The sequence below is a fragment of the Chenopodium quinoa genome, unplaced genomic scaffold (assembly GCF_001683475.1).
Source record: "Chenopodium quinoa cultivar QQ74 unplaced genomic scaffold, ASM168347v1, whole genome shotgun sequence".
Lineage (NCBI taxonomy): Eukaryota > Viridiplantae > Streptophyta > Magnoliopsida > Caryophyllales > Amaranthaceae > Chenopodium > Chenopodium quinoa.
This window is the reverse complement of record NW_018744693.1, coordinates 886,523-914,473: the sequence shown is the minus strand read 5'-3', so window position 1 is coordinate 914,473 and position 27,951 is coordinate 886,523. Positions and strand designations below refer to the sequence as shown.

General features: G+C 33.7%; 2 protein-coding genes across 3 annotated transcripts; one reads left to right on the top strand and one right to left on the bottom strand.

The window, feature by feature from the left end:
- Nucleotides 1-1,025: 1,025 nt before the first annotated feature.
- Nucleotides 1,026-4,156, top strand: LOC110702468 (remorin-like). Its single transcript, XM_021880178.1, has 5 exons — nt 1,026-1,321; nt 1,825-1,902; nt 2,037-2,124; nt 3,365-3,446; nt 3,727-4,156. Exons 1-5 carry the CDS (start codon nt 1,174-1,176, stop codon nt 3,919-3,921), a joined length of 591 nt encoding a protein of 196 aa, XP_021735870.1. The 5' UTR covers nt 1,026-1,173; the 3' UTR covers nt 3,922-4,156.
- Nucleotides 4,157-5,774: 1,618 nt separating this feature from the next.
- LOC110702467 (DEAD-box ATP-dependent RNA helicase 8-like) lies at nt 5,775-22,437 on the bottom strand. 2 transcript variants are annotated; one of them, XM_021880177.1, is made up of 10 exons: nt 22,002-22,437; nt 16,908-16,968; nt 14,497-14,731; nt 14,077-14,315; nt 12,319-12,570; nt 12,048-12,228; nt 8,970-9,058; nt 8,808-8,881; nt 8,642-8,734; nt 5,775-6,521 (listed from the first exon to the last, which is right to left on the bottom strand). In XM_021880177.1, the coding sequence occupies exons 1-9, from the start codon at nt 22,337-22,339 to the stop codon at nt 8,656-8,658; spliced, it is 1,548 nt and encodes a 515-aa protein (XP_021735869.1). In that variant the 5' UTR covers nt 22,340-22,437; the 3' UTR covers nt 5,775-6,521; nt 8,642-8,655. The 2 variants fall into 2 exon arrangements, with proteins under 2 accessions (XP_021735869.1, XP_021735867.1); XM_021880175.1 differs by having other exon boundaries at nt 5,775-6,486; nt 22,002-22,436.
- Between the last annotated feature and the right edge of the window lie 5,514 nt (nt 22,438-27,951).

The window sequence follows — 27,951 nt, the reverse complement described above, 5'->3', positions numbered from 1 at the left end:
CCTAATCCCTAATACACTTTGTATAACGTAAATTAGGTTATGTGTGTGTTCTATTCACCCGATAATAGTAAGTTTTTGGGTTAGTTATATCTAATTAAAGCTGATCAAGTTCAATTATGTATAAACAATAAGATGAAAGTTAAGGATAAACGAGTATGGTCATATTTGATAAATTAAGTTTAAATAACTTTAGGTGAATAGAATGCACCTTACTAAAGATAGAGTACTAACGATTTTAAATTATAAAGTAGTACTCTAATATTACAATTAGAAGAGTTACATAATTTCTCAAGTGCAGATAAAAATTAGTTTAGTTAATTTAAATTTTAGAAAGTGGTATATACTACGTGTAAATATATAATGTATAGTATATATTATTACTATGTTAAAACTGTGGCAATGCAATTTATAAATGACCATGGTTAAAATCGATATATTTTTGCACAAGCTTAAAAACAAAGTCAACAAATACTCAAATCGAAGAGTCTTACTAAAAAACAACCATCATACCCAAACAAAACAACTTATTTGTCAGTTGCCACCTGACCTAGAAATTATTTTATACACCCGGGTGTAAGGTGCACCCAAAAGTATTTTTTGCTCATTTCGATGATTATTGCTCATTTTATCATCAAATAAACAAACAAATACCCTTGGATGTATCGTACACCCGGGTGTATATAACAATCTCTCCATCTGACCACCCCAAAATCTTCCTAGAAGTCCTAGTTAGGGTTACCATTAAAAGAAGATTATTTCCATGAAAGTCAAGATTCTATAGAACAAACCATAACAAACCTATAACAAATAGTACAAGTCTTCATGCTATTTTTGATACAGTATCTAACGCAACCCATACCTACACACAACACAACACAACAGAACAAAATAATAATTTTTATAATAAAAAATGATGAAATTTTAATAATTTTAGAAATAAAAATAAAAATAGTTTGGTAAATATCAGCTGTATCTTTGATATGCTCTCCTGGCACATCATACAATAAATTATTATTATAAACTCCTATAATTTCAACCTGCCCTCCACCTCTCTTTATCATCTCCTCTGTTTCTCTTTCTCTCCTACCACTCTCATTTCATTTCTTTCTGGTTTTTTCTTCAATTTTCAACCAAAAAAACTCATAATTTTTGTAACCAAAAATAACAGAAAAAATGGGTGAAGAAGAACAAAAGAAAGTAGAAGAAGTGAAAACACAAACTGTTGAAGAAACATCAAAAGATGTTAGTGAAGAAAAGAGTGTGATTCCTGTTGTTTCTGATCACAAAGATTCTGACTCCAAGCCTCCTCCTGCTGATGAAAGTAAAATTTCTTCTCTAACCCATAGTTTGTTTTCATTGATTAATTTTTTTGTTAATTTTAGTGAAAAAATTGTGAGGTTTGGATTAGTTTAGTTTAATTTTCTTACAGTATTTAGCCATTGATTAATTTTTTTGTTAATTTTAGTGAAAATTTTGTGAGGTTTGAATTAGTTTAGTTTAATTTTCTTACAATATTTAGCCTTTGTTTAATTGATTACTCAATTTTGCTTAATTTGAAGTGATATTAAATGTTAGTTATTTTGGTTTAAATGCTTACTTTTTTTAGCCTAAAGTTCTTTTAATTTGAAGAATTTTGTAGTTTCCAAGCTTTATAATCTAAATATTTTGAGGGGTTGAATTAGTTTAATAAAAATAATTAATTTAGCTTTAGCCCCTAGTTTTATTTAATTAATTGATTTCTTTGTTTTTTTTTTTGTTTTTTTTTGTTGATAATATGAAGTAATTTTGGTGTTAATAAGTGATTAATTTTTGTAATTATGGCAGAGGCTATTGTACCAGTAGTAACACCTCCACCAGCTCCTGCACCTGAGAAAAAACCTTCAGGAGGTTCAATTGACAGAGGTATTTTACCATTTTTTTTTAAAATATTTTTATTTATTTATTACTCTTTTAAATTTTAGGTTACAAAAAATAATTCTGTATTTTTGGTTAAAATTAAAATAAACTGAATTATTATTAATCTTTGCAAAATTCAGATGTTGTGATGGCAAAGGTTGAAGAAGACAAAAAATTGGCCCTTGTCAAAGCATGGGAAGAAAGTGAAAAATCCAAGGCAGAAAACAAGTATGTACTTTTTTTTTAATTGTATCTGCTAACCATAATTTTGTTTACTAGTTTTATTATAACCTCCATACTCAGTGGCGGATCTAGGATTTCCGAGATAGTGTTGATCATTTGTAAAAGTACAATTTTTTTTCCATGTCTTGTTCATAATTAATTTCAATCCAAAACTTATATGTATAAAATATATATATATGTATATATACATATATATGTATATATACATATACCAAATTGATTTCAATCCAAAAATAGGACACAAAAATTCATATCTTAACCAAATACATTACTTAAGAATTCAATTTTACAAGTCGAAAATACTACAAATAACATGTTATAAATCAATGGTACAATAAAATTATTATATTGAATTAACTTTATGATTTTTTAGTTAATTGATAAGCTTTATGGGGAAATATTAAAATTGGTTGTACAAATATAAGATATAAAAAGGGAAAAAAAATTATACAAAAAAAAGTGAGATAACTTAAAAGACCAGTTATTAAATATAACTGGTCTCTTTAATGAAAAAAAGTAACGCAAAAAAATTGTGAAATGCAATAGCAGCATCAAAGAGACCTCTTATATAAATAACAGGTCTCTTTAATATATAAAAAAAACACACCAAGTCTTTTGTAGCAATAGCAGCATCAAAGAGATCTCCTATCTTAATAAGCGGTCTCTTTGATATTGTTTGTTGTTAGCAGCATCAAAGAGACCACCTATCTATAATAAGGGGTCTCTTTGATATTTTATTTTTAAAAAAAATACTATGTCACTGGACCCACTATGACTAAAGGTGGGTCCGCCCCTGTCCATACTTCTAGTACATCAGTTGGACTGTTGGAGGGTGATTCATATAGTTTTATACTTCGTATTAATTATTATAGAACGGTTTTTCTAATGAGTGTCCATGGGTAGTTATTACGGTTTATCTACTATAGAAATATCCTTAATATAAAATACGGAGTATGATGAAACTTAACAAGTGTTCATGAACACATTTTAGAAAATCGATACGAGTATTAAGATCATAGATTATCTACTAAGCAATAGTTTGATGAATTTTATTTACAACTTGTATAGTTGTACTTATCATCCTTTAGTTGCAAGTTTTGTGAAGTTGTCAACTTTATGTGAATTGTTAATCATATTTGAAGTAATCTTAGCTTATGAAAGTGGAGTTGCCAGAATTTATATGCTTTGACAAAAATGACTAATTTGCTGGGTTTTAAATGTACAGGGCATGCAAAAAGCTGTCAGACGTAGAAGCCTGGGAAAAGAGCAAGAAAGCTACATTAGAAGCTGAACTCAGACATATGGAGGTACTTCAAATCTTACCTTTACATGTATTGATAATATTTCGAGTTCTGAAACACTTGGACGGTCTGAAAATAATTGTCACATTATGTAACCTTTTTCCTCTAACACTTTTTAGTCGTATTATTATATGGGACGGAAGGAGTATTCGTGATAATCCTGTAATGAAACAGGAATAACTGATGAATTGATGATAGTCACATTATATCCGCACCCTTTAGTCGTATCATTATAAATATTCTGGGACGGAAGGAGTAATAGTGAAACTCGTGTGTAATGAAACAGGAAAAATTGGAGAAAAAGAAGGCAGAGTATGCAGAAAAAATGAAGAATAAGGTGGCAGAAGTGCACAAATTAGCAGAAGAAAAGAGAGCAATGATTGAAGCCCATAAAGGAGAAGAGCTACTTAAAGCAGAAGAATGTGCTGCTAAATTCCGCGTTACTGGCCATGTACCAAAGAAATTTCTTGGCTGCTTTTAGTTGCTGGTTTATTAATTAATTCTAGTACAAAAAAAAAAAATTAAAAGTAATTGTGCAATTTATTTATTTTTATAAGTTTTTTTTTTTTGTTTCAATTGTTTGGGTGTCTGAATTTGGTTTGTCAATGTGTACAGTGAAGATTTTGTCTGGTGTGGTTAATTACTTATCAGTAAATTATGCTCAGTGTGACTGTTTGCACATTATTATGGGTAATGTTGATCATCTTAGTTTATTATTTTCACTTTTATTTTTATTGTTTTTAATTTTTTTTTTCAATTTTTAAAGAAGGGTGGGGCTGAAGTTCAGGCCCCATTTTTGAAAAAAAACAGGTACCAACTACTAAGTGATATTCCTGTCCATTTTTTTAGGGAAAAAGTGAAAAATTGAAGGGGTGTAAATTTTGATATGTTTTGCCGACATACTTTTAGAAAACAAATGTTGTGCCAACAATATCATTAGAGGTAGGGTTAACCTTCTCCTAATTTTTCTCCCATCATCCAAAAACTGCCCTAACTTTCAACTTTTACTAACTGAGTTTAAGACAAACACAAACAATAAAAGAAATTAAGAAAACTCCCTAGATGTTTCTTTAAACTGTTTTAAGTTGTTTCACATTTTATTTCACGAGCCAATATATTTTATTCCTCTAATATTTTTAATGAGTTAATAGAAATATACTATGTATTTAAAAAATCAATCAATAAAACCTCATACTCCGTATTATAATAGTACTAATTGATGCAAATCTTATGAAATGACCTTTTTTTTTCTTAACTATAGTATTAATCATCAAATTTAGTCCAAGTAAAGTACTACCTCAGTTAACTTTTAGTTGCAACTTTGGGTATTATTTGTGAAATATAAAATATTCTAAAGTTGTAACTAAAAGTTAACAAAGGTAGTAAGTGAATAATGCATAAGTTTAACTGTTACAAATAAAAATAACGAAGGAAGTGTATTATTACATGTCAAATCATTGACTTTAAATAAAATCAATTTGTTATACGTCACAAATGAAACATTATGAATGAATGTCAACTATCTTAATTAACTTCAAGCATAGTACCGAAAACCTAGGATCAACTCTTCTCTACATTATAGCCCTAACATAAAGATTAGCTTATAATGTAGCAGTAGTATTAATGATCATTCTCTTGCCAATTCCTTTACAAGTGTTACAAATCAGATAAGTCTCAAGAGTATTACACGACATCATTACATTTCCTCAAATAAGGCTGGTTCGTTTCAATAGACAATGATCCATCCTAAATCATGTCACGCACAAACTAGCTCTCTACGATTTAGTCAACAAAATACTTTGACTAACTAATCCAGAATTTATTTATAACTAATTCATCATTAACAAATTTTTTGTCAAATTTTTTTTTTTTTTTAAATCCTGTTTCTTTAAACAAAAATCCTACAAGGTCACAATCTCGCATATATTTGACCTCACTTGTACTGCATGCCAAACGTTCATCATAAAAACATTTTGGAAAATTATGATAAAAGGTCCAAAATTAATTTTGCAACTATTGAAAATTGCCCTTAAAGACAGACAATTCATACCCAAGTTGGTAGGGCTACAACTTCCAACTTCCCATGTGCTAACTAGAATTCTTAATATCTTTGGTTTCTTCTTATGCTTGCTGTCATTTGAGGTATTACTTACGTACCTTTTAGTTGGACAGCTAACTTAAAGAGTTTATATTCCACAAAACATTAAGAATGTGGTGACATTCTCCATCATCTTTATAACTGTCTAGTTAAGAGAATGACGAAAACATGCTCCAATCTAAGAAACGTGGTATCGTTGCTGATCAAAAGCATCTCCATGACAGACAGATAGACCATTGAGAGAACCGACCAGTGATGAATTTGACGATCATGAGTCATGAAACACATTTCTCAAGTAACACCCTAAAGTTATATCGCTGTCGATGACAACGAATGAGAATATGCTGAAGGTTTCAAAAAAAAAAAAAAAAAAATGCTACAAACGAAGATGCACAATTTGAGGACAAAAACCACAATATAGAGGGTTGATGCACCAGAGTAACATCTTCCACTCAGAACATGGAAGCAGATTCTGGTGGTTTGCTGGAATTTAACATCTATCACGTAACATTCCACCTCCTTACAGTTAATGTGCAACAACACGATGAATACACAGTCTAAACTCTAAAAGGATTAAAAATAAAAAGTACAAGATTTAAAAGCCCTCTACATGTAACTAAGTTTAAAGCTGTTGATGCCTACCTTTTTTTTTTTTTGGTTTTTATTATTTTTTTCTTTTTTTTTTCTTTTTCGTTTTTTTTTTTTGGAAAGTTGACGCCTAAAGTTAAATGCGAATAAAGAATATGAAAAAAAACAGGAAGTTACAGAAACCTTTTCACTGCTAGGATATGTGAATTGTCAAACATGCGTCTTCAAGCAGTCGGGCTTCATCAATTTCAGGGAAGTCTAATGGACAACCCCCTCAATATCATCTCACAAATCAGCACAGGTCTTCAGCTGCCTCTTAAAAAAGTGTTGCTAGCTTCTTCTCCATCCTCTGCATTGATCCTTGAACCAGAAATATGCTCAAACATCAGTCCACCCTTACAGAGAGAAATTGCAATGGGATAAACATAAAATCAATATACAAGTGCAAGCAAAATGCCAAATATAGAAAGGAAAAAGGAAGAAGGAACGCACTGATCCATTTAACCAACTATCCACAGCAAGTCCAGCTAAATTTCTAACAAAGTTAGCATGTGAAAATACATTTTTCCATTGAAATGTGCTCATCAAGACTGCCAACTTTGACATTTCTAACAAAAAGGCAGAGGCTAAATGTGTGCATTTGAGTGTGCACACACACACGGGGGAGGAACAGTGAGAGGGGCAGTGGGAGGAGGAAGGGGGGGGGGGATGCTTGTTCAATTTAATATTGAACTACTTACAATGAGATATGGCCCAACCTATGTTACTTCAAGTCTTCAACGCCCTGCTGTATGTAAGATGACGCAAGTTGGATCCTCAACAGTTCAAAACTACACCCAAATATATAGTTGCCTTCTATGATTTTATAAAATCTAGAGTATAAGAGGATCCAACACCGTATCGGACACGACACCCAAGTCCAAGTCTGGGCAACATATGCCCAATTAAAAGAACTATAAGTGCTAACTGCAACCAAAAAAAAAGGCTAATGTAGCTTAATAATTTCTGATAAACTTCATTCCAAAAACACCTTTATGGTTTAATCAAACTCTAGATACAACAACTTAATCTCTTGCGTCATTTTATCCAATTAAACTCAAATTAGCTCAAGCAGCAAAGCTAGTTTACATCAGACCAGATGTTTTATGATCACAATCATCACATGTTCATATCCAGTTTTAATAAAATCCCAAACTTGAATTCTTGGGGAATGTATGTAGCAAGATATCTTTCATCCCATAAGGGAAGATTCACTTTCGTTTCAATTTATCTACAAATTAACTGCAAAACTGTTTTCAAACAATATACTCCTTACAATTTTGAATATCGAAAAGAAACAAAGTTCATCTGATATAAAGAAGAAACTATTTCAACTTCAATTTTGACAAGTGTGGGTATCAAACAGAGTACTCAACAGGAGCAAACGAGAAATTGGTCCATACATACTGACAGGAGTAGAGGGAGTATGGTCCAGAAGAGCAACAGGAGTAAGGGTGGCATTGACCGGCGAAATATTTTGAGGAAGAAGCAAGTTATTTCCATACAGAGCATATCAGAAGAAACAAGTTAAGCCCATGCACAGGAAGGGAAGATCTGTGGAGAAATCACTAAAAAGGGAAAGGAGGACCTCAGCCATACATAAATACAGACAAAGGTGAGTCGAGGGGAACAATAAAAAAAAATAAAATTGATACGTTTGTCAAAAAAAAGATTTTGCTGTTATTTGCAACTACAACTTCTGATTGTTACTTTCTTGAATCTTCAAGTGTTAGCAAGCTACAGACTAAAAACCAGTAGCACAAGTAGCAGGAGATGGCAATCTCTATCATTGGAAGCACCCTAAAGGCCTAAACTACAGACTCTCAGAAGGAATCACAAAGTCATAACCCAAAATTCAATTCACAATCCCAAACAAACAATTTTAATCAGCAGTAATGCAATCACATCAGATCACAACACTAAGATATTCAGCATAGAGAAACAATATTGTATTACAGGGGGTGGGGGGGCAGTTTATGCACTAAAATTAGCAGCACACATCCTTGCAACATAAAAGTTCAACTCTCAAGTAAAATGTGATTGCGAGGACAACACCTCAGAAACCACAATAACTCAAGTATGTTCAGAAGTCAAATCAGTCTCGTACTTCTTGGAAAAATAAAAAGTACTCCTTAATATCCTGTTAAAAAAAAAAAGCCAAACCATTGATGCCAAAACCCTTTCTCTCAAACTGTGTCAGAATTCATGCAAAATACTACCTCAACAAAAGTAGCTTCACACCTGTAGCTACTCTCTCACAGAATTCATTTTGAACGCATAAAGCCCTTAACACGAAAACACACCTCCCTCCCCACCCCCACCCCCCCTCCCCCAACACTGATTTTTTTTAAAAAAAAAAAGGATGTGGGCTATAATAATGAAAAAGACAATACTCAAAAAACATTTAAACATACAAGAAAAGACAAAAACTTGGAGCCACAAAAACCATACGTGGATTATTGTCCCACCAACTCACCAGAGAACAATTTGTTACCGGCAGTAGATACCCTGATCTATGTGCGGAGGAATTTGCTTGATTTCGGTGCCAAGCTCTTGTTCAATCTTGTACCTGAAAAAAAGAAGAATTTTGCTTAACATTTAATTGTTGGCACTCCCTGTGAATGTCAATTCACAACACATACAAGTTAAAGCGATCCTCATATGTGATTAGGTTGACAGCCAATCCAAGGTGCCCATATCTTCCAGAACGACCAACCTGTATAGCAGATAGATATTAAGTACATTCCAGGGGAGAACGATAAAACATACATCAGACCAAAATTAAAAGAAAGAACCTAACATACTCTGTGCAGATAGGTTTCTGAGTTTTTTGGGAAATCAAAATTGATTACAACATTTACTGCTTGAATGTCTATACCCCTTGTAAACAAATCTGAAAAAGGCCAAACAAAAACACTAGCTGTAAGCACATAACACCTACTAGTGCCAAAAATCAGAAATATAGAGAAGCTATCCTACATACTTGTAGGAAAAAGAGCAATCCAGCATGTAATTTGAAACTTTGCCACAGAAGCAAAGTATTAGTAAGATATTATGGGTGCTAATGCAAGTGTAATTAACAGGTGCAAAGAATAATAACAAAATCTAGTATATGACGCACTTCCACTCTTCAATTACCAATTGACCAATAGAACACTTGTTTATCTAGTTATAAAAGGCTGTGTAGCCATACTTTACTAAAAAAGTGTTTGAATGAAATTATGTACAGCAACCCTTAAGTTTAAATGAATAGCAGAAACAAATCTGAGGTTCTGGGATTGCCCATGGTATCCCTGAGTTAACTGTTTTTGTTTTCAATTTTCCCTTCAAAATGACGGCAGGGTGACACATTATAGACCAGATAACCAGATTATGTTTTCCAAAAACAAATGAACTGAGCAGGAGAGTTTGATTAGTAATAATAGCGTCAGTTGTGAGGCAAGGACTGAAAATTATATGCCTTGTGCAACTCCTTCCTTTTCCATACTACCAATAAATCTAACAAACATCAACAAGGAGAGAGAACAAAACCAGGAAGAGGGGAGAAAGCAAGGAGAAAGAACAAAACCAGGAAGAGGGGAGAGGGGAAGGAGAGAGAACAAAACCAGGAAGAGGGGAGAAAGCAAGGAGAAAGAACAAAACCAGGAAGAGGGGAGAGGGGGGGGTGCAGCGGAGGGATAACAGGAATAATTTCATTTATAAAACTTCTTACCAAACCTTTTATTTGGACAAGATTTGGCTCCCGCAAGACACAAAGGTAAGGACTAAATTTCGAGAATTCTCTCATGATCAACTTTCTCTCATACACTTTATCTCCTCTACTCTACAGCTCTACTATAATCTGTGGTGGTGGTTGCACACTTGCACCTACCTACAACACTTTCTACCATTAAAAGACCCCTCTGTTGCCACTACTGCTACTGTTGCTTCCCATTGCTGCTTCTGATATTGTGGTCTTCCACTACACTTTTGCCTTACTCTTCTACAAAGACAAGTGTTACCTAATCCGCAATTGGGAATATGCTGATATTGCGGAACGCAGTTCGTTTGCTACCAAATTATTGTAGAGTAGAGCAAAAGTGTTCTGCAATTGGGTGGGGGGTATTGGGTAACACCGTCAATGACCAAACAGATGAAAGTGGGAGTTGGGAAAAAAGGGTAAGATTCCGGGAGAAGAACAACCCTAGACTTATCATTGATGAGCTGAAAGAGTGGGAAAACAAAGAAAGGGGAAGAAAGAAAACCAGAGATGATTACTTTACAACAGCAGTAACAGTGTCAGGTGGCTGTCAATAGCAAGACCATTCATAAACTTGAGCAGCATATTCAGGGTTACCACAAACAATCCAACAAGATGAGATTGTTATTTTAGCTTGTTTTGTTAATCTTCAGGTAACCAGGAAAAATTCAAATAGAAAATCCTTTGTATTCTTGAAAATGCAACTAATAGAAGCAATGATGAAGTGATTAAAGGAAACTTAAGAGGAAACTACTATCCATCACAAGCATAAAATCTTTGTACAAATCAAGAAAAGCTTTTAAGCGAAGGATTGAAGGACTAAAAATCAAAGAGATAGTATAAATGACTATTGTCTAGGCATTAAGACCCATTGCAAAGCAGAAGGGGCCAAACACATACTTCCTCCGTTTTTATTTAGTTGCATCACTTTTGTAATTGTTGACTCCTAGGTAAATTTTTGTAATAGAGAGAGATAGAGAGAAAAATAAAGGAGGACCATGTGATAGGAGAGAGATAAAAAGAATTTATTAACTTAAGGGGAAAGTGATGCATCTAAATTGAAACTTCCATATTTAGAAAGTGATGCAGCTAATAAAAAACGGAAGAAGTAATTTCCAATTCCGCTGTGGTCAAGACAAGTCACCCTTGAAACAAACAACACCAAGCAGGACAGCATCTCCATCAAATGTTAAGAGGTCTAGCTCTACCTCACTTCTAACAAAATCAAATTGCAAATCCATGTAGCCCCTTCCAATCCCACATATAAACAGCTATTATCAACAACATCCTGGCACCCTAATATCCAACAAGATCAAAAAACATGATTCTAGTAGTACTAATCAGCACAGCACTAAAAGTAAAGGGTGCCACCAGTCCTACAGAAAGCAATGAAGAGTTTGTGTTAACATATCCAAAAGAGGATATATACTATTGCCTATAAGCAGTCACATCTAATATCCCCCAAAATGAATTAGAACGTGATGATGAAGTAGCTCTATTTTTCAAGTTGTCACTATGCCACTATGGTTAAATCATTTGATATAATTAGTAGGTATGTTTCCACTCGTCTAGGATATGAGGAAGGGAGGAAGAATCATCATTATGCTTTTCCAATATCCTTGCACATAGAATTATAGGGCACGGTTGTTATTCTCAAGAGAAACCAATCAAGCACTGGTCCAAGCGTAATATGACAACCAATGAATACTTGCAAGCACTTACAAAGAAAGCAATAGAGGAAAGGTAGTAGCACAATTGCTTAGACATCACCCTAGTTCTATGTCCACCAAACTAAGAGACCATCCTCGTCTTTCAGGTATATAGCATTATAGCCCATAGAAAAAATAAAAAAATAAAATAAAAATAAAATAAAAACATAAACATAAACATAAACAAACAAACAATATCCTGACCAAATCACACAAATCAATAAATCATTAAAGAGTATCTTACAACACTTCCAACTAACTAATACAGGGCCAGTGGAGCAGAGGATATGCAAAACGAAGAACTCCCATGGTCACCCAACCTAGTACTATAGCCCAAACACAATCATCCAACGATCATCAAGGGAATAAGAGAAAGCTCCAGAAACCAATTGAAAGGCTTGTTTATGACATTTGGATCACATGTTTTCTATTACCTGTGCAGACAAGGTTCCTGCAGGCACCATTGCGAAAATCATGAAATACTCTATTTCGATGGTCCTGGAGCATCTTAGCATGGATGTAAAAGCAAGAATAACCAAGCTCTGTAATTTTCTTGGCCAATAATTCCACTCGATTCACAGAATTGCAAAATATAATGGATTGGTTTATTTGTAGCTGAAAAGCAAACCCATAACGATATCAGAGAGCCTTCAGACGTGATGCAGAAACAGTAGAAACACACTAGCACATAGAACAAGGACAAACCTTCGAGAAAAGCGTGTTCAGGCAATGGAGCTTCTGTCTTTCTTCCACAAAAGCATAAAATTGTGTAATACCTTTGAGAGTAAGCTCGTCCATAAGGTTGATTACATATGGCTTTTGCAAGAATCTATCTTTGAAATCCTTGACAGTGACGGGAAAAGTAGCCGAAAACATCAAAACCTGCCTGTTTCCAGGAAGAAAACGAATCAACTGCTCCACGGATGGTTGAAATTCAGGGGATAAAAGTTTGTCGGCCTGAAGAGAAAAGAAGCATGGAGCATCAGATAAATCCATATCTAATCAGAATAGCTTAGCAATTGATACTTAACTTCAAAAAGCTTTTAAGTGAATTCACTCAAGATCAATAATGCAATATAGCGTCTAAAATGGTCAGTCAATATATTTTGAAATATTCATTTTAAGAAAAATACATGGGCTGCTTTTATGAAAAAACAAAACAATTCTTTTTCTCTAGAAGGACACAAACAAATTCTTACCTTAAAACTAAAGAACAAGAAAATACAAAAATAAATAATATATTAAAAAGAATAAAATAACCATAAAAAAACCCACATTAATCTTTTACTAAATAAATATTAAATACCCAACACCACCACCTCTGCAAAGTTACTCATCATATTAGAGATGACAATGGGTAAGGTTTGAGCGGGTTCGATAACACCTGCACAATAAGCTCAATCCCTATATTTTTTTTATGTGTAGTCATACCCTACACTGACCCATGGGCTCTAAATAACTAAAACCCTTACTTAGACCCATAGGGTATAACAGGGTATGGCCAAGGTCTAGGATCCGATATGGATCCTTCACATACTATTTATAGAACCTTATTGCCTTTTTTTTCATTACATAAAATGCGCAGCAAAAAAAAAAAAAAAAGCTAAATGGGCCAACACCCACACAAAAGTGCAAAACATCAGTCCACAGTTGCACTAAGGGTGGGTGATTGAATGGTCAAATCTCAAAATTTGAACCTAGACCCATACCCTGAAATTAGGATAGTAAACTAGACCCATTGGCCATTGCCATCCCTATATCAACTGCTCTCCCCAGCCCCCATCCCTTCTTCCAAACATTTTGCCTCACTGGTCATTCACAAATATGGTAACTGACAGGATAATGAATAAGAAGACAAAGAAAATAAGAAAGTTGTCTGAGACAAACTTTGACCAGACAACTGACTCTAATTTTGCTGGAAGAACCTTTCTGGGGAAGCCTGGGCCAGAAATGTTAACAGAGAGCCAACAAACTGACAAAAATAGAGTGAGTGAGGGCAAGGATCCTTCTTCATGGTCCTGAGGGATTGCACAGGAGATTAATGCAACTACTATTTTTTCTTCAGACATTTCTAAGAATAATAATAAAACAAATAAGACCCATGCATGAGCTACAATTCTGTCTCAAAATGTCCTCATAATACCACTATTAGACGTTTCAACTTCCAAGATCCAGAAATGAGCTGTATGCCACCCTAAATTTAGTATTGTACACATTTTGAGCGCCTGGAACATTCTGGAAACATCGAGGGGAATGCAAATGGAGCTCAAAACACACCTGCCCCCAGGATTTCCGTGCTTCATAAAATAAAAATTTTATTAAGGTTAGCAGGTTAAGATTAACATGACTTTATATACTTCAAAATGATGATAGGTCTGGGCAGAGAGTGCATTTGGCAAGGACTTGCAGAATGAACAAAGTGGAAGGAATCAACACTAAATATTCAAGCAAATATGGAAGTACCTCATCCATTACAAGCATGGAGCAGTCTTTTAGAACACATATGCCCCTCTTTGCAAGATCTAATATTCTTCCTGGTGTTCCAACCAGCAAATGCACTGGTTGATACAAACGCATAATATCATCCTTCAAACTAGTCCCTCCTGTTGTGACCATAACTTGGATCTTTAGATGCTTGCCAAGCTCTTTGCATACCTGTGATGTTTGAAGGGCCAACTCTCTAGTGGGAACGAGTATAACAGCTGCAGTGAACAACCAGGACACCCATTGAGCTACTAGACAAGTAATTATCAATAGAATACGCAGCTGAGGCATTAATGCTTAGATGCTAGAATAATTTAATTTTTTAAAGTCAGAAACTAATAAAGCTTAGTTAGGCTACCCAAATGGGCAGATGCTGGAATAATTAATACTGGTTATCACCTTGAATTACATTGTTGTCTTGGTCTATTTTTTCCAGAGCAGGGATGCAAAATGCAGCTGTTTTTCCAGTTCCATTTTTAGCTCTGGCAAGAATATCACTTCCTGTTAACGCAATCGGGATACTTTCCTCCTGGATTGGGGAAGGACGTTCAAATCCCTTTTCATATATACCCATGAGTAGCTCACGTTTCAAGAAATAATCCTCGAATTCATTTCCTTTTGTAGCAGTGACATCCTGATCCAGGATGATTTATACATCAGCTTACAATCAACCAGCAAGTAGCATTTATGAGAGCCTCTTAGAGATAAAATTCAGTAAAAATCAGAATCCATCAAAGATTTTATTTTTCAATTAATGTTTGGACTACGAAGTATAATCATAAGATTCATAACATTAAATAGAGATACAACAGCCTTAACTTTTACCAAGTATTCGTGGGTACATCAAGTAGGGATTCAATATAATTGCATCCCTATGTGTTACTGCATAATATATACTTATACGTATGCAAAATGAGGTTAAACGGAGGGAGCATGATTATATAATAACACATAAGGGTGCATATAAAGCCACACTTTTTGCGAAATTCTTACATAAGCAAAACAGAATATCAACCTACCTATCATCTTGGCGCATAGCTTCTATGTGTTTTGGAAACACATAGAGGGTAAATTAGTAATTTGACATTCATAAAGGTATTTTTAATGGTTATAGTGATACTTTTGTGTACAGTAATGCATTATGCATGTATATATACCATTAGAGTATAGGTTGCTTATTAGTACTATTAAATCTCACAGTGGTAGAACATTTGATGTACAATTTACATGCTTTTTTGTACTATTAGAAAAATAATTATACCACTACAGCATTTAATGATACTATTTACCTATTTAACGGTACTTTATACTCATGTTAGTATTTACAACTTAAAATTCCTTTAACGGTACTTTATACTCATGTTAGTATTTACAAATTAAAATTCCTATTTGTTTCAAAACAAATAGGTCCTATGCGCCAATACTTCTCCCATTCCAAAACTCTATAGGAATTCACAAACAACCGTGCCTAGATACACTACCCACATCACAAGCTCATAATGTCTCGACTTCCCCCAACAACACCAAGTATCTTTATAATATAACTTCTTTCAATGTTGTTAGTGCATTATTGCTTTCCAAGAAGAAAACAGAATTCATGTAATTTACCAAGAGTGGCAGTGTCACTACTCCAAATTCCAAAGCCATAAGCCTGTTTTCCCTAACTCATCTTTTCCTTCCCATTTATCCCAATTCTTATATTTCCTTCATTACAATTTAGTGAACACATTTTGACTTTCACCACTATTCATACAAGTTACTTTGACATCATAATGTGAATTTTCCCAACAAAAAAAAAAAATAGTTGTAAAGGGTCATGTTTGAACAGTCTGAACATATATTTTCCAAATATCAAATTTGTATAATTTTTGGTTGTACATAATTGAAGATAATGTTATTTGAAGTTAAGCATTGACAAACGTGCCTAAGTGAACTGCGTCAACTAACATGAAACGGAGAAAGCATTATATAATACTGGAATTAATCATGAAAGATTGTCTTTTGGTAACATTAAGATTTCAAGAAAAGTGGATGTAACAAAATATAGCACGTATAAGTGTATGACAGCATCAAAATGAATTATGTGTTCAATTCCCGCTGCAACGCAATCAATTACTAAAGCTACAAACTTCACCCTAAGATGAGGGGGCTTTTTTTTGAAATGCATGAAATGTTTGAGACTCTATCATAAAAAAAACAGAAAGCTATTTTAGGTTCTTATAATCTTAATCGTACCCCCATGATTTCATCTCCTTCACTTCTTTCATCCGTCTATTGTTTAAAATGATTGTGCAAAGCAAAAATCTTAATCAATATAATAGGAAGACTTTCTGTTTTTAAAAAGGCTACACGACACCAAGCTGGCAAGCTACTTGACTTGCAACTAACTAGGTATAATTTTTTACATGCGTCAAGGCCATATTCAAACTTGTCACAAAAAGAGATAACTTGCTAAATAATTTTTCTCAAGGTTACTTACAAGTCCACTAGTTACAAGACTCTTTCAGTTCTCCTGGTCCACCTTGTTTTATATTTGTTAAGATTTTTTTTTTTTCGATTAAAAAAAAAAATTAACTTACATCACCTTATTCTAATATAAAATCCTGAAAGTCAGGAAATAATTTTTTAGGTTAAACAATTCAGTCTTGATTTTTTTTTTTTTCCTTTGCAACCACAACTCCTCAAAATCCAAAATTTGGCAATCTACAATTCTTGTTTAGCCAGCTACAGTTATCCGGGGAAGCAATATGCAGACACCAATGTGTAGCTGATGTGAAACAAGCATAAATTGGCAAGTATATATGCAGTACCTCTGTCATGTAACGGGTATCAGCAGGTGGAAGCTTAAGGTTTGCCTTCCAATCTTGGGAACTGAACCAAAGGCAATATTAAGTCACAACACAACAACCTTCATAATTAGCATCGAATTAAAGAAACACAAGTACATGATATTTATATATCAATTACTTTTGACATCCATAACTATAAAAACAGTAGCAATCTCATTGATCTGGCAAACAAGACACGAGTTATACTACTCCCTGCATTCCAAAATAAGCCTTTATTGTTTTTTCCTGATTCAAGTTTGACCACTAATTCATCTGAAAACACTCATTCATTATATCTTAGTTTTAAAAGGCATGAGGTGAAGGAGCATGCCTTCTTTAGGTGTGGCACAATTTTTTTTTTTTAATAAAAAGTAGTTTCTATTAAATAAGTCTAAAAACAAAATTCTGATAATAAGGTGAAAAAGGCCATGTGATCGATAGCTAGGGTTTTTTGAACAAAATTGGGGAATATGGGGTTTCTCTCTCCTGTAGAATCGAAGTAAATCTGACCCATGCAAAGTCACATGGCAGCCTAGAAAGAAGCGCATAGGTGCACGCCATTAGTAGGTCTCTGCAGCAAACATAGCTAGGGCCCCAACTTTCATGCCTTACGGCGCTAACACCATTATGCCTAGGCACGCTTTATAAACTAAGTATTATGTATATTAAAAAAAATTACTCCTTATGTTTGGAAATAAGTATGATACTTTGGGATGTATTAAAAAAAAATTGTCATGCTTACAAAATCATAGATAATTCATGGTTAGACTTCTCATCATACCTCACTAATATAGAGTAAGATAGACGATGGGGATGAGAAAACCGATATAAAGGGTTTTTTAGTAAATTCATGGTATATCCTTGTTAATTTGTGACTTAAAATATAGTAGAGCTGACTTTGAATGCAAATATCTCTCAAACTATAAGTGATTTTGAGGTGATTCAAGTTAAAGGTCATAGCTTGTTTGGAAGAACTTCCAACGATAGGTCATATGCTCAATTTAGATAAAAAAAAAAAGCGAGAAAGTTAAGGTCATTCTACAGAGAACAGACGATACTGACTCGAAAGGGACATCCGTTGATCCGTGCCAAAAAGAGGCACGTCCATCAGTTTTAAATTTGGATTTAAGCTTACGTGGTTAATGGAAATTTCCTAAAACTATATTACTTCTATGACGGCTGTTAAGTATACTAGGGGAACAATTTTGAGTTTTAATATGGCTTCCTTATGCTATTAAAAAAAAAAAAAAAAAAAAAAAAAAAAAAAAAAAAAAAAAAAAAAACCTTTAGTTAATCAATTAGATCACACCTTATAGAGCCATTAAGATTTAAGACTCCTTATATTATTCTCTCGTTTTTTCTCCATTACAGTGAAGAAGCTCTCGAATTTCCCATCTGTGAATGTAGGTCTAATTTGACCAAACCACCTAAATTCTTGTGTTCTTTGTTTATCTTCTTCATTGTTTTTCTCGTTCTTATTTTTCATTGACTTGTTCCAATGTAATCAAACACAATTACACCCTTATTTCCTAACAATCTTTAATTAAGAGACAAGAATAATGTGAAAATTGATTCCAAATTAAGGGAACATATTGTAAGCAGTTTGCCATACAAGTCTAACAATATATTTTTTACGATTTCCATCAGCATGTTATGAGATATTTATGATATGTCTGCTCTCAAAAATGAAAACAACAATGACCTTGGATTAACATAAAGTGTCATACTTGCACTACAAGACCATATTTTGGGGTACGGGTGGTGGGAAGCACATAAAGTTGAAAAACATGTGGCAGACAAGATGAAGACAACTCATATATGTTTGAAAGAAAAGAACAGATTTGAACCTTATTAGTTTCACAGCTAACTAAAAGCTTGAAATATACTTCAGAGGGGAGAGGAGTATACAACCATATTGAATATAAAGACTTTGATTAAGCTCACAATGTTTTCAAAGTTCATTTAAAAGATGAACTTTGACCAAAAATATCATTCTACTTTCCCCCTCTCCCCCTCCCTCCCAAATTAAAAGTAACGATTTTTTTTTTTTTTTACAATATCTACCTATCTATTTCCAAATTTCTCCACAAAGATACATATAACGCTATGGGAGTAATGATATTGGGAAACTTGCCAAGGAACTTCAGAAGTGCAATGGGATATTAGCTTCCTACCAAGTTGAAGGATGGACATCAGCTTTCTGCATTGGCAAGGCACTATAACATCATTGGCCAAACGCCCAGAACTAACAACTCCGGCAGGGCCAGTTATCAATCAGGAACTAATAACTCCTACTTAGTGTAAACCTCAAGACTACAGCCTTTGTATCCATAACTCTAGTCTCATCACAACCAACACAATATCATCCACAAAAAACAAACACCATGATATCTCATTTTAGATAAACCTTATTATGTCTAAAACTATTGCAAAGAGGAAGATCTTAGGGTAGTTAGGATAGTTTTTAGTGTAAACTGATCGTAATAGGGAAATATTTTGTTGCTCCACTACCAAATGTTTTCACATCACGATCTATACCATCAACTAGGCCCATACTTGCGTGATATTCTTTTCTACATCATTACCCACCAAAGCCCCTCTTGATTTTTTGTCATATGCCTTCTCTAAATAAGATAAATAAATAAAGGTGCAAATCCTTCTTACTTGCCCTATAATACTCCATTATTTTCCTCTGCAAATGGACAACTAATATTCATATTGTCTCGACATAAACCCAAACTAATTTATTATAATGTTAGTATATTTACTCAATCAATGTTAATCACTCTTTCCCACAATTTCATGGTATGACGTAAGCTTTATTCCTCGATATACTGATCTATTTTGTTCTTTTAAATAGGCATGAATGTGGATTAACCAAACCCTTCCCTAGGCTTCTCCAAACCTCAATAAGAATAACATCCAGCACAAATGCTTTCCTTATCCTATTTTTTTTTTTTCAAAATTTTCTCTACCTATAAATTTTAATCCTACCATGCAATTCCAGCTTCTTGATTCTGAAATGAAATGTCTGCAATAACACCTACTACTCTATAACATAGCTCACCAAAAGATTCCCTGTATCTGTCCTTCACTACCCAAAATAAGAATTCTTTGGTTCTTACCCTTTAGCACCTCATATTATAAAAGTCCTTGGTCATCATTTGTCTCCTCCTAGATATCTTATAAATTTCAAATCCTTATGAACCCTTGATTTAGCCTATTATTTTCCTTACCTTTAGCATCCTCCAACTTTGCATAAAACTTATAAAACAAGCTCTACTAAAAAAAGCCTTTTTATATAGAAATTGAACAGTTGTAATCACCAACTAGTTGTTTATGACAATAATTTCCAATGAACAATGGCGGTAAGTTCTTAGTTTTTCTATCTCTTCAATTTGTCTCTATATAATACAATATGGCTATAAAATTCCAAAATCATCAACTCAAAGCAAACAAATATTACAAAATTCTACTCACTACCTTATATAAGAAAGAACCCATTATTTTTACTATTTAATATCCTAGTTTGATCCCCATCATCTACTTTCTTATCACCTTTTTCAATAAAATACCATAATAATTGCCCATATAACTTAAATTCAACAAAATACTGCCTCACTAACTCTTATAACCTCAAGTCCATCACTTCACAATTAATTTACATAAATGCCCCATGATTTATGTTCATTAAAGGTTAACCTAAGTCGTGGTATGGTTTAGTAAGTGGAATTGGTACAACAACACAATTTACTACATGATTTGGTAAAATTAGTCTAGAAGTGAACCATTGTACCATGTACCACAAAGCATGGATTATACCATTAATATGTAATAGCTTGTTAGCCTGTACACAAATGAATAACTTTACATAGGAACTGTACACCCAAACTATATCTCTACAGTCTACACTAACACTGCCACAAACATGCTGGTTAGATAAGGATTTAGATAGCATTTGGGAATGTAGGATCATGGTAATATAGAGTACCTTCATACCAAATCAAATTTGAAATTTTGTTCACCATTTACCTATTAGTCTCAAGATTGTAGTCTATAACATAAATGAGAAAATAGCCACCTAGGCGTGTTTTGGACATGGGATGTAGCATTACAAATCGTAAATGGTAGATTATTATAAGTATAACAACCAAATGCCAAGATCTCAATCTAGTCCTCAAGCACCAAACCCCCACATTATCCACCTGAAGCATAACTCCATCCCCTCTCAAGTACTAATGTATTATACAAACAAAGAACTTCATTTAAAATTCTAAATACGGCCATCAAAATGAACATATACTTTTAGATGCTCATCTTATAATAATTATGTCGATTATCCCATTTGAAATAGTCAGAGCAAGCGAACCCCAATATTATAACAATTCAGCACAAATACACTGACAACCTACAAATGACTTATCCATCCATTAATGATGAGAGGCTGAGAGGGTAAAAATCGGAATGCAATCAAAGAAGTCAAGAGTCAATCATGATAGGACCTGCAGATACTTGAACTCTGGCAAAGAATAGTTGTCGTAAGGAGAATACCCATCTCTTTTAAGAAACCAAACTTCCATCCAATTTTACCTGCTTCACAATGTCACAGCTTACCTGAGTCATCCTATCCAGCTACAAACAAGGTAAACAAAGCGAGAACCAAGAGTCCAGGCAACATAAAGGGTGTTTTTGCAAGCAGTACTTGGTCACAAGACAAATCAAACATCTACTTGATTCAAAAGGTCCTCAATCAGGTCTCCACTCTAAAACCAAATCAAATGCCCTAAAACAGATCTTCACTCTTACTCTAACTTCCAAAACCCCAAAATTGAATCAATAATCGCAAAGTGTCTCCTGAATAAACGCTCCACTACTTGCAACTCCAAATTTCAAAGTCTGAAAAAACCCAAATCTTACTCTCCAATTCTACTCCATAAGAGACTAAATCAATTAAAAGTAACCACAATCACAATCCCTCATTCAACAGTTACACAATATCATATAAATTCCAAAAACATCAAAAATCACAAAACAATCAAACAAAAAACCCTAAAATTGGGATAAAAAAAACAATACCTAGAATCCACACCAGAAGAAGCAGTTTGCATAGATTTCTCAACTTGATTAACAGAAGACTGATTAGAACCACCATCAGTAGCAGAATTAGCAGGACGTCTCATCATCCACTGCTGCTGCTGTTGCTGTTGCTGTTGTTGCACTTGTTGCTGCTGCTGCTGCTGTTGATACTGATGCTGATTCTGCGGCGGCGCGTTGCGCGGCACATACTGAGGTTGCTGTTGCGGTTGTTGGTGGTGATATGGCGGCCTATTTTGAAAATTAGGGTTTTGCTGCACATAACCGCCGCGACCGTTGCCGATCCCCGGCGGAAACCTCGGACGAGAGTTGTGGTTCATCGGAATCTGGAGTGATGAAGGTCAAAGGAAGAGTAAACGATGAGAGAGAAAGAGAGTGTAGTAGTGAGTGATTTTTATTTTGAACGAAGAATTTTGATGGAGTATTATTTGGGTAAATATAAGTTAATCTCTAAAATTCACAAAATTTGTTTATCACATGGCAATTTTGTAAATAAAGCAACAACTTTTTTCATAAAAGTAGGTCCAACAGTGATGATGACTGGATAAAGTTGTTGATTTATTTACAAAAATGTCATGTGATAAACAAATTTTGTTTATCCCAGAGATTAATTGGGGCTTCCTCGTATTATTTTGGATCTAAGAAGAAATGAAAATGGAACATTTTTTAGGAGGGAGTAAGAGCCTAAGAGGGAGTGGGTGTTGTGGGACTTTAGTAGTTCACTGCGTCTACTTTTTTTACTGGATGATTGATTTCTTCTTGTGAGCTTGTGACGAGAGGGTTTTGTCCAGTTTTATCGGTTCGCCTAACTTTATTGAGTAGACATGACTTGTGACGAGCAGATTTTGACTAAATTTTCCTTTTTTTTTTTAGAAGATATGTTAGAAATGACCTTTTTAATGTAGACCTCTTGTGAGAGAACTTCTTTAATTGTTATGAGCTTGTGAGTTGTGACGAGAGGGTTTTGTCTTGTTTTTCTGGTTTGTCTACCTCAATCGATCAATGTTGCATACATGAATACAAATGAGTTATGTTCTTACACATTGGTATTTTATGAGTATTTTATGTGGAAAACTTGTTAGAATGATGTTTTGTGAGGGATGTAAATGTTCTTTAAAATAAAAAATAAAAAACAAAAAAACAATAATAAAAAATTAAGATCTTGAAAGTAAATATAATAAAAATTTGGGAATTTGGATTTTTGAACAAAAAATTTGATTGTTGACCTAATTTTCAGACATTGCCCCTCTAGTGACCTCTTCAAAACCTCTTATTTTCCCTTTGCTTCTTCCCAAACTACCATGACCATCGGCTCACACTTATCATCCATTTCAACGTTTTAGAAATTCTACTGACATAAAACATCAATTTAATTGATTATGAACAAAATTGACAATGATCTAAAATAAAACTTCAAATGGTCGATTGCAAGGGCCAAGGGGTATCTAGTACATTAGGATTGCCTAGTGCATTATTGAACTTATGAGATTACATTGGGATGGAACTTTTTTAAAACTAAGGAGAACTTTTTTAAAACTTCTTATCTTTCTAGGGCTTATTTCGCTTGTGGCACACTTTTTCAGTAATTAAAAGAGTTAGAATAATATTTTAGGTAAATGTATATGAAAAAATTAAGAACATAAAATACATTTTATAAAAAGATTATATATGAGATTTGGAATAATATTATAATAGTTGTATTATACAAATTTTCCAAATATAAAAGATTTTTTGTTAAAAATGGAGGTGGGGGTTTTGGAGGGAAAAAACAAAACCAAAAATTGACACGTGTCATTCCTGGTGTCTATTTTAATATTATGTTATTGATGATTGATTGTAATTCTCTACATTAGTGTGGAAGATTCTTGATTAGCTTTGGACATCTATAAATAAGAGAACCTTGGAGGAGCTTGATATACAAGTCATTCCACAACAAGCATTGAGAGGAAAACCTCTCTTAGATTGAAATGAGGAGTTTGAGATCATCTTTATTAATCTAAAGATAGTGAGTGTTCCACAATTGTACTTTGAGAGAAAATTTTGTTATTCATCCAATTTGGGTAAAGTCATATTGTAATCCTACTATTAAATGATAGTGAAAGTTTTGGAATACTAATCTTGTGGTTTTTACCATTATTGGGTTTTAAATGCAACCAAAACTACTATTTTTCACAACAAATACATATTAAAAAAACAAAAACAAAAAAAAAAAACATAAATTTCAAAGGTTCGACAAAATAATCAAGGAAGATTATGTATGTCTAAAACAATGATAAAATATTAAATTATTACGTAGAATTTCTAATAAAAATTCGAGATTTCACCTTTAATTTCATCATCAAGAAACGTAAATAATGATAATGTGACACCTGCAAATTAAGAAAGAATAGTAAATTATCAAATGAATTACCAATTACGATGAATATCTTTCTAACGAGTCATTGCAAATTATCCTAACTCATCCTAGAAAATTTGCTATTCAACCAGTCCAAAATTGTCTAGAGAACATACAAGTGAACACAGAAAAGGAAGAAAATTTCCAAGAACTGACGATAACTGTGCAAGTATGACGTAGTGTAGCAAAGATTGACTTATTAGATCCCAACCAGTATTACAGATCCAATTGTAAATGCGTTTATAAAGAGAGTGCATTGCAATGTCATTTAAATTTATGTGAGGTGGTTTTGGTGCTCGCACCGGCGCCGGAGTCGATGCAGGCATGCAACTCGTTCCGAGTTCGGTTGCCAAGAGATGTCGTAGTAATTGAAAATAAACATGGTGTAAAATACGATGACAAGAAAGGTGGGTCATATAAAATCCATTCAGCTATTTGTATAATTGCTAATAATTAAATATTATTTTTATAAAAAAAATTGCGAAAGTATCATATCACTCATACTTAAGTTATTTTAGTTCAATCAAACACGTTCTAAACAATTTAAGACGTCTTATTCTAAAATATGGTTTACTTCCAATAACACTGAAATATATCATCGAGGTGATATTTTAATCTAAAAGTAATAATTATTTGATACGGAAGGAGTTCCCTCTAGGTTTTCCTTGGGAGGGTAAATTGCATTAATTTATCCTAAAGATTTCATTTCAATTGGAATTTGGTTATTCACCATGTACGAGGATCCCCGCTAATCATCCATGGCTGAATGGTTAAAGTGCCCAACTCATAATTGGCGAATTCGTAGGTTCAATTCCTACTGGATGCACGCCAATGGGACCCTCCAATAAGTTTATTGGAATTGGCTCTGTATCAATGGAATCTCATCATCCATACATAAGGAATTGGTGTGGTATATTCATATCATAACATATGAACAGGGTGAATTAGCATTCTTATTGAAACTCGAACTCATCATAACATATGAACAGTAAGAACTAGCATTCTTATTGAAACTCAAACTCATAGGGAAGAAAATCGATTTATGGTCGTTTGGCATTGTTGCGGTTTTCTGCTTTTTGGTTTTTTGTTTTTTAAAAGTATGTGATATATGTCCCAAAATGAATCAAAAATTATTTAAACTTATTAAAAACATGATTATTTTGAAAACTGACAACAGAAAAGTGGAAACACATTTTTCTTGTTTCCTGTTTTTGGTTTTTGGTTTTCAAAAAAACAGAAAACTGAAAACCAAAAATGATGCCAAACAAGCTCGTAGTTCTCTTGCTAAGGTTTCCTTTGATTTTCAAGGCTCAATCTCGATTCTCTATCGAGTTGTGGACTAATTTCTGGATTTTTTTTCAAATTTCTTTTTCTTTCTCTTTTAATGGCGGAAGACAATAGCACAATAGTGGTTGGGCAGAATGTTGATCGTGGGGACAAACCCTTAATTGGGGAAAATGAAGATGTTTTGGAGGAAGCAATCGAATAGGAGATTGATGGAGGAGAAGATGATGATGCCTGAATTGAATTGGCTCTAGTTGGGAAAATCTAGACAACTCGTAATATCAATAACAATGCGTTTATTGCGACCATGAAAGGGGTTTGGCAACCGAAGCATAGAGTGGAGATAAGTACCATTGGAAAAAATATGTTTATGTTCCAATTTCACCATTGGAAAGATAAACAAAGAGTCATCGATGAACAACCTTGGCATTTTGACAAACATGCCCTTCTTCTTTGGGGAAACCGCAAACTCAATCAAACCCTCGGACATTCAACTCATTCATCTGTCGATGTGGATTAGGGTCTATAATTTACCTCTTAAGGGTAGATTTAATATGATTAGTGTGGAGAAAATTGGCAACAAAATTGGTGTTTTTGTTAAAATGGATTCTTCTGCAAGAATGGGAATTGATAAGTCAATTCGCATCCGTGTTCTCGTTGACGTCCGCAAGCCCCTTGTAAAGGACATTAGATTGAAGATGAGAGGTGGTATAGAAGAGTGCTTTGAGGTGAAGTATGAACGACATCCATTATTTTACTTTTGTTGTGGGAGAATGGGGCATGGTATCATTAGTAGAAAATTAGCAAATGGCACGAACCGGTGCCATAAATGATTTTGGCACCGATTAACCGGTGCCATAACTATTTTTTTTTGTTGGGAATTAAAGTCAATTGGCACCGGTTAACCGGTGCCAATTCATGTTTTTTTTTATTATTTTTTTATTTTGCTTTATCCACACATACAATCAGAGATATATTGATCAAAATATAATCAGAAACATATAACAAGCTTGAATACGAAATATAATCAGAAATATATTGATGATTAAATTGTTATTTTACAAATACAAAAAAATAAAATAAATTACAACATCAAAATCCAAAAAAAAAATTACAACATCGAAGAAAAAAAATATTACACATCGAACGAAAAAAAAAACAATTACAACATTGAAATCAAAATTCCAAAATCAACACTTTGATTCTTCACCTACATCAATTAAAACACCGAATTAATAACAACTCACAATAAACTAAAATTACGAAAATTAAACCCAGAAAATCACGAAATTAAAAGCAAGAAAATAAACCCAGAAACCCCCCCCCCAAAAAAAAAAAAAGAAAAAACCCCAAAAATACTCACGAACTGAAAATAAAAAAATAATTAAAAAAAATCCAGAAACTCAAAATTATAAGAAAAATTGAAAAAAAAAAACAAAATCTCCGAATTTTCTTTTTTAAAAACACCCAGAAAACTCAAAAATAATAATAAAAAAACCCCAAAAGACACATGCATGTACCCAAAAAAATCGATTAATTAAACCCAGAAAAAACGAGAAAAATCGAATTAAAATACAAAACCGATTAAATTCAGATAATTATACCCAGAAAAATTGACAAAACTCAAATTAAAAATCCAATAATCAATTAAATAAACCCAGAAAAATCGATTTAAATCCAAAATCAAACCCAAATTTAAATCCAACAAACTCGATTAACATCGAATTAAACCCAAAAAATAAACCCTAACCTCGAAGGATTATACCCAGAAATTGTTGTTGATGTTGATGTTGGTGGGCTTTGCGGCGGTGGTCGACCTTTGTGGTGGTGGTGGCGGCTTTGCGACAGTGGTAATGTGGTGGTGGTGGGCTTTGTGGCGGTGGTTGAATTTGTGGTGGTGAAGATCGAAGAAAGAGAGGAGATCGAAGAAGCTAGGGAGAGGAGACGAAAGAAGATTGAAGAGAGAGAGGGGATCGAATATGGGAGATGAAGATCAATAAGGGAGATGAGAGGAGAGAAAAGGGAAAGGAGGAGAGAGAAGGAGATCAGAGGGAATGAAATAGGCGGAGTGATAATCAGCTATTTAGGGTTATGTGATGAACCGGTATTTTTTTAACATCTTTTGGCACCGGTTCAAAATTGAACCGGTGCCATATGTCTAGCCCGGTTAACAGCTGCTTCAATCTTAGCCTTTTTTCCACCGGTTTTCCTTGAACCGGTGGCAATATAGGGGTTCCCTTTTGTAGACACCAA

Coding starts and splice junctions, on each gene's coding strand:
- LOC110702468 (XM_021880178.1), top strand. CDS start 1,174: ATGGGTGAAGAAGAACAAAAGAAAGTAGAAGAAGTGAAAACACAAACT. Junction 1,322..1,824: donor GCCTCCTCCTGCTGATGAAA/GTAAAATTTCTT, acceptor TAATTATGGCAG/AGGCTATTGTACCAGTAGTA. Junction 1,903..2,036: donor AGGAGGTTCAATTGACAGAG/GTATTTTACCAT, acceptor TGCAAAATTCAG/ATGTTGTGATGGCAAAGGTT.
- LOC110702467 (XM_021880177.1), bottom strand. CDS start 22,339: ATGAACCACAACTCTCGTCCGAGGTTTCCGCCGGGGATCGGCAACGGT. Junction 16,969..22,001: donor TCTTCTGGTGTGGATTCTAG/GTATTGTTTTTT, acceptor CCTTTGGTTCAG/TTCCCAAGATTGGAAGGCAA. Junction 8,735..8,807: donor TATGAGGATCGCTTTAACTT/GTATGTGTTGTG, acceptor TCTTTTTTTCAG/GTACAAGATTGAACAAGAGC.